Source organism: Ochotona princeps, chromosome 12, assembly GCF_030435755.1.
Source record: "Ochotona princeps isolate mOchPri1 chromosome 12, mOchPri1.hap1, whole genome shotgun sequence".
Taxonomy (NCBI): Eukaryota; Metazoa; Chordata; class Mammalia; order Lagomorpha; family Ochotonidae; genus Ochotona; species Ochotona princeps.
Window position 1 is genome coordinate 27,088,990 of NC_080843.1, and position 7,604 is coordinate 27,096,593.

The 7,604-nt window shown below is 38.2% G+C and overlaps 1 protein-coding gene across 1 annotated transcript; it reads right to left on the reverse strand.

The window, feature by feature from the left end:
- Positions 1 to 6,348: 6,348 nt before the first annotated feature.
- Positions 6,349 to 6,881, reverse strand: LOC101536141 (ubiquitin-conjugating enzyme E2 B-like). The gene has a single exon (XM_036493390.2). It carries the CDS (start codon positions 6,879 to 6,881, stop codon positions 6,447 to 6,449), a length of 435 nt encoding a protein of 144 aa, XP_036349283.2. The 3' UTR covers positions 6,349 to 6,446.
- Between the last annotated feature and the right edge of the window lie 723 nt (positions 6,882 to 7,604).

The following is a 7,604-nucleotide window of genomic DNA, read 5'->3' on the forward strand; positions in this document are numbered from 1 at the left end:
GACACCAGCACTTGGACCATCTTGTGTTACCTTCCCATGCTAGTTATCAGAAAACAGAGCAATTGGGACTCAAACCAATGCTGCAATATGGAGCAAGCTGTCCCTTAATGCACATGGCTTAACTCTGGTCCTACTTAGAGTATCTCTGCCTGAGTAAACTGAAGAAATGTGTGGGTAGGACATGATGCAATAACCTAGTGGTTAAATCCTTGCCTTGCATGCACCAGGATCCTATATAAGCACCAGTTCATGTCCCAGCTGCTCCACTTCCCATGCAGCTCCCTGTTTGTGGTCTGGGAAAGCAGTGAGGATGGTCCAAAGCCTTGGGACCCTGCACCCATGTGGGAGACCCAGAAGAGCTCCTGGCTCCTGGCTTTGGATATCCTCAATTCTGGCCATTGCGGCTACCTGGGGAGTAAACCAGAAGACAGAAGATCTTTCTCTTTGTCTCTCCTCTCTATACAGCTGCCTCCAATAAAAATTAATCTTAAAAAAAAAACAGAAAGGCAAGGATAAGGAAAATTTGTTTTGTAAATCTCACTGTCGCTACTATGAGATTGACTTAAGATTTTATTTTCCACTTGAACATAATAAGCTTCAACTTTGATTATTGAACACATTTTCATTCTTTTTTGTTAAAATATGTGTTTTTTTGGAGTCATTATTTATAACAAGTCAAAATTGTACAAATTTTCATTTCTTTAGAATATATTTGTGTAAGAAAATTATCTTTCTCTGAAACAGTGTAAGGATGTACCACCTTTTAGGTAAATTCTATTCTAAATATGAAGTTCTTATTGTAGATTTATTGGAGATTTTGGGGTTTGGTTGCCCTTATATTGCATGACCATGCACTTTATGATTAATGAATGCTGGCGGATGCCAGTGTTGTAGTACAACAGATTAACCTGCCAGGAATACCCACAATCTATATTGGAATACCTAGTTCAAGTCTCAACTCTTCCACTTTCTGCTTAGCTAATGTATATCCAAGAAATCAGTAAATAATGGCTCAAGTATTTGGGTCCCTGTCACTCATGTGGAAGACGCTGATGGAGTTGCTGATTGTGGCTTCTACGTATGGCCTGGTCCATGAGCCACTGTTTCAAGCATCCCTGGAGTAAACAACAGATGTAAGATTTTTGTATTTCGCTTTTTCTTTCAAAACAAATAATCGTTTAAAAAAAAAAGACAAGCAAGGGTAAATATCTGTGCATTTCTTCCAGGGAAAACACACATATCTATAATGTCTGGAAAGTTAAATATCTGTCTCAACAAATGCCCTCCACACCAGAGGGTCTTTTCCAACTCCACTGTAACTGAGCAGACCCATTTTAATATGGGTATCTGACAACAATACAACCAAACGATGTAAAATGCACAATCACATTTTTAAAAGATGCTGGTGGTTCCTGTTGCATAGTGCAAGATAGGTCACACCAGACACAAATGTAGGATATTAAGAGGAGTCTATTGGCCAAGCTTGGCAACAACAGCTCCTGCTACACTCCAGAAGCCACTGCACCAGGTGACAGAAGTCAGAGGTTTTTAAGGGATCATCCTTCAATCAGACTGAGAAAGGTACAGGACAAAGTTTCCATGCATTAACCTAAGTGACAGGAGGCAGGAAGGAAGCTGCTGGGAGCCCCAAGTTTCTCTGCAGTTAATTAATCTGAAGTAGCACAGTAGGAGGCAGCTGGGGCCAGGCCCAGAAAGCCTCCAGAGCCCATTTTCCCTCTATCAATGAACTTGAATAGTGTGGAACTCAGGAGGGGCAGCAACTTTCGAAACTTCAGTTAACTTTAATGGTGTGGGAGGCAGGCGGGGTACATAACCTCCATTCCATGCTGTCCCCGCTATCCATTAACCTGGCAAGCAGATGCTACCTAATCAGCCGGCTGCACGCATCACAGTTCCCTCATTGATATGTGTCTCAAACACTGAATGAAGACATGGTCTTCTGTGTCTATTTGAGCAACATGGCTAGAGAGTAAGATTCATATTATTAAAAGGGATCTTTTCATTAGCTTCTGTATATCATGGAAAATAATTTGTGGCATCTTAACTTTCTTTATTACAGCTGACATTCTATACTGCTTCCTGTCAGCCAGCTCAAGTACTAAAGACTCCTTGCCTTTGCAATTAACTCAAGTGTTGCACTGCACTTTTGTTTAGAAACCAGGAGGGCTTCCCCTCCTGATGTCCACCAAACAAAAAAACCCCTCAGACTAACCTAAAACTCTATTTCCCCACTCTGTTTGACAAGATTCAGATTTGAGTCCTACATGTTTTCCCCAAGGGTTTTTAGTGAGTAAATTGGTAAATGAGTTAATTTTCTTGTATGAACTTTCTGTGAAGATTGACATCATAATTGAGAAAGCTGAAATCCAACTCCATTTACTGGTATTACCAGAGGACAAAGAGGGCAACTATTGGAAGAGAATTGTCTGCCACAAGAAGTAGCTCTTTTTCAGCTGTTGGGAATGCATCAACTGGCCAGGGAAGTTTGAAGAATTTGGGATTTATTAGTCCTTAAATCTTCCCATATATCCCTATGTCAATATTTAATACTTTGTACAATTTAATAATCTAATGTTGTGGTAAGAAACCTGGAGGAGGGGTGTATTATATAGTATGTTAATGTCAACTGGGCAACCCACTGCCAGTGTTTTCATTTGTTTGTTTTTATTTGAATACTTCAACTCTTACAGCTTTAAGAGTATAGATTCTGATAATATCATCAGAATCCCTACGTTTAATTTTGTTACTGGAGATGTTGGCATTTAAGTTCTTTTTCTACCTGGTAAAGAGAACGTAGCCACTCCCAGCTCCCCTTTGCATTTCTTCAGCTGTCATCCTCCAGCAAGAACTTGATATCCAAAATCTGACCTTAAATATGGACTGGATTCCAAATGATTACACAAAATTAACCGTTTCACTTCTGCTTGCTACAGTCTTTCATCTTTGCATTTGTGGCATAATTGCATTTTCACTACTTTTAGCTCCAATTATGTGAGGTACAATTCAGACTTGCCTGTTTTCCCTGAACTCTGGTCTACTAAGTCTATTTTCATAACCAAGTTCAAAACCAGCCAAATCTCTTGATTATCTAAGGGGAAAAGAAAAAGTCTCTAGCCCTAAAGTATACTCACACACAAGAGTTCATTAGGGGATACTGATTTAATATCCTGAAACCAATAGAAGATATGCTGAACAGAACCTTAATATGACTATGAAGCCATGGAATATCATGTTATTCAGTAGAACCCAAGCCTGAATTATGGGGCAAAGGAAACATCTGCTCATCCTCACCCTCCACTAGTAAAACATCAAAAAGCTAAAATTACTCAATGTTTTACAAGAAGTGTGTGGGAGGCAGGGGAAATAGCATTGGATGGGAATAACATAGGCTACACATAATCGGACAAATATTTAAGAAAGCACTGACCCCTGGCTGAATGAGGTATGCTGCTTAGCTACATTTCATTCTCATAAAGGTCAAAATATTTGTCTTAATATTCCTTTCTTGGAATATGTGGTGCATGGTAGCAACTTTAATGTGAACCAAAACTTTCATATTATTTATTTAATCCCCACGAATTTTTGGTGGACATGAGCAACGTAATTAAATTATACAACATTTTTCTCATGATTAGCACACCTAAAAAGGTGAGCTTAGCATATGATTTTTTGTTAGCTACTTACAATTAGAAATGAAAAATATCTTAGAAGCAGAAAGAACTTAATTCAAATACTGATTTTCATGTCTTTATTTTAATAAATGTCATCCATTTAATCATTTCTGTCTTTTTTGCCTCTTGGGGCTATTAAAAAGTGTTTATCTTTGAAGATGGTATTTGAGGCTATCTTGTACTGCATCTATTTTCTACTGTATCTCAATGTTTTAAAAAACTGTTCATTGATGTTTATCAGTAACATCTGGGCTCCTATTGTGGTGTATACGGTTATTCAGAGGTGATGTGTTCCTGTAACCAAAGATGCTAACTGACTGTGAATCATGCACATAATCTCTGAAAGTTAATTCTTGGCATTTAAAATATCTGGTTATTCTTGTCTGCTTTCAAATGCCATGAATTGATGACGTGACTGGCTGTGGGTTCTCCCTATCATCATTCACGTATGCATCCCTCTTGGCTGTGGCTATGGTGAGTGACACCTTCATGTTGTCAGTGAATCAACAACAATCCCTATTGCCTATCATTTGAGCAATCCTAATTGACCGTTTATTTGAAAACCTCTTGAGTTAAAATACTTTAAGTGGAGATCTAAGATGGCTGGAAAGGCAAAAGATTTGCTTTTCCCTCTTTTGACCACAAGAACATATAAGAAGAACAAGGGAATAAGTGTGTTCTCAGGCAATAGTTGAATAGAAGCTTTCAGTGGGGAGCATACAGAAAGAAGACAGATTTCTTAAGCAGCAAACACTGTGCAAATGTACAGCAGCTGGAAGGCCTCCACCAACAACTCCTATAGCTAGCTGGTATAGTGGGTATACCATATTCCCAGAGTGAGGAGAAGCTAGTCTGTAACAGCCCATGAACCACGGGTGATCTTGTTTGAGAGAGAACCCCAAAGTCCCCAATGACTTTATGAGTCCATCATGAAGTGCAAGGTGAAGAGGAGAGTGCTCACTAAATTTTAGGAAAGGATATTATGTTGTTTTCCTTTGCTCCTGCATTGAGACACCTGATGGGGCAGGTCTGGAACACCATTTTCCTAGAATAGTTTGAATAGAGACTACTGTGGCCCATGTGCCATGGTGGATTTTATATGAGGCAGAAATTCATGCTCTCCACTGCCTTCCAGTCCAACTTGAAGAAGAAGAGGGGGCAGGGTATATTATATAAGAAGGGTACATGTCCCCCTTCCCCTGTCAGCAAATTGCCAGTCACAGCTTAGTGAGATGGAATACCACCTGACCTTTGTTGGGCAGGTGGCTGGCTCCTGGAACAAGGGAAGCTCTTTCTATGGAGAAGGAGGCTCAGCTCACAGGGCATGGAGTGGAAACACAAGAAATTTGTAGTAGCTGGAGCGATCCTAAATAAAATAAAGTCAGCAGTATTACAATACCAAATTTCAAGATACACTATAAGGGCAGTTGTAACGAAACAGCTGGCACTGGCATATAAATAGACTTGTGGACCAATGAAACAGATTGATAACTCCAGAAAGTAATCAAAGCATCTATCCCTGGAGAAAGGACAGTATCTTCAACAAGTGTTGATGATAAAATTAGATCAACGTGTGCATAAATACAAAACAAGAACCCTGCCTTGTAATTATGAAAAAATCAATTTGCAGTGGATCAAGAATTTGAACTTAAGATCTAATACAATCAAATTAATAGAATAAAACATAGGGGAAACACTGCAAAACACTGACCTACGGAAAGACTTCTGAAATCAGACCTCAGGAACACAGACACTAAAACAAAAATAGACAAAGGAGATTACATCAAGCTAAGAAGCTTCTGCACAGCAAATAAAATGCACAACAAAGAGGCAACCGACAAAATGAGAGACAATATTTGCAAGCCATATATCTGATAAAGAACTAATATCCTAGATATAGAAGCTCAAGAAACTGAACAACAAAACAGTCTGGCTGAGTGATTCGACCGCCGCGCCGGGGTTGGGGCCTGCGCGGGACCTTTAAATTTTTGTAGGCATCTCCATAGGATCTTCCGTAACGTTTGCACTAGTTTACATTCCCACCCACAGTGTATCAGGGATTTTTTTTCTTCACATCCTCATAAGCATTTATTGTTTTTGATTTTTGGGTGACAATCATTCTATTGGTATGAGGTGATATCCTAATTGTGGTTTTTATTTGCATTTCCTCAATGGCTAATGATTCTGAGCATTTTTTCATGCATCTGCTGGCTATCTGATTTTTACCTTTTGAAGGACATCTGTTCATATTCTTTATCCATTTCTTAGCTAGACTATTTTTTTGCACTAAAGTTATGTATTTTAACAGCTTTACATCTAATATTTATATATTAAAAACTTTTAAGTATTTTTCTCCAATTAAAAAATCTAAAGAATTCAAAAATTAGGCATTCAATGTTTGAAAAAAGGACAGATTTACAAAATGTGCATATTCTGTCATGAAAACTCCACACCAACATTATATTCTTGGAAAAAAATACAAACAGGATGTATTACAAATTTATGCAGCAATAACTTAGTTCACACCATGCAATAAAAGTACATTAATTAAGCTACACAAGCTTTTGTAGGTTCTAAACTGAAGGGTTTCTTTCTTTCTTTCTTTCTTTCTTTCTTTCTTTCTTTCTTTCTTTCTTTTCTTTCTTTCTTTCTTTCTTCAGATTCCTTAAAACCTGTGGCACTTAAAATTTCTTAGCCTTTCCACTGGAGGTCACTTAGGCACAACAGTGATGGAGAGACCGACAGGCCAGGTGTCTATTCAGAGTCATTCCAGCTTTGCTCCACAATGATCCAAACTCTCTTCTCGTATTCCCGTTTGTTTTCCTGATAAAGCTGTGCTGCCTGGCTATTGGCTGAATTGTTTGGATTTGGTTCATCCAGCAGAGACTGAATGGATGTTAAGATAGAAGATACGTCATATGTTGGACTCCATCGATTCTGAAGGATATCTAAACATATGCTACCGTCATCACACACATTTGGATGAAACATTTTGGATAAAAACCTAACAGTTGGTGGCTTATTTGGATATTCTTCAGAAAATTCTATTACTAGTTTAAAAGTACCATCTTCAAAGGGTGTCCCTTCTGGGTCAAATATAATCGCATTCCACTGCATGATGTTGTTCTCAGAGGGTGCGCCACTGACACCCACAGGAGGGTCCTCTTGCAATCGCTTGAAATCCCACATGAGCGGGATCAACATGCTCCCCAGCTGCCTACAAAAATTGAAAGGCACCCTACCCTAGTACCCAGCCATCCCACCCCTGAAAATTCACCTACAGAAAAATTAAATCATATGAAATAGTTACCTGCACCCCCATGTTCACAGTAGCGCAATTCACAATAAATGTCCATTAATTGATGACTGGGCAAAGAAATGTGATGTATATATACTGCATGGAATACTACTCGGCCACAAAAGAATGAATTTCTGCCTTTTATAACAAAATTGATGCAACCTGAAAATATCAAGTTTAGTAAAATAACCCAGATGCCAAAACACTAGTATAATATGTTCTGTGTGGTTTTGGTAGTGAATATTACAAAGTACAAAAAAAATAATATATGAGTGAAATTGACATCCTGATATTTTATTATAATAGCCAAGTCTACACTTCTGCAAAATAGTGGTGTTTTTACTTTCTAACTTTTTAATTCTTTGTTTAAAGCAGGACCAAGCCTGTGATTGTCAATTGAAATGATGCCATTACAAAATTAAAATGTTTTTTTAAAGAAAAGGAGAAAGAGGAGAAGGGAAAGGTTGGCAGTATCATTATGTGCTTAAGGTTGTATATATGCAATGTATGAAGCCTGTTTATATAATTTTTAATCATGTATCAAGAAAAGCCTAAATTGTGGCTTCAACTAAGATACTCTCTGTTTCCTTTCAAATCTGCTAACTAAATGCCTT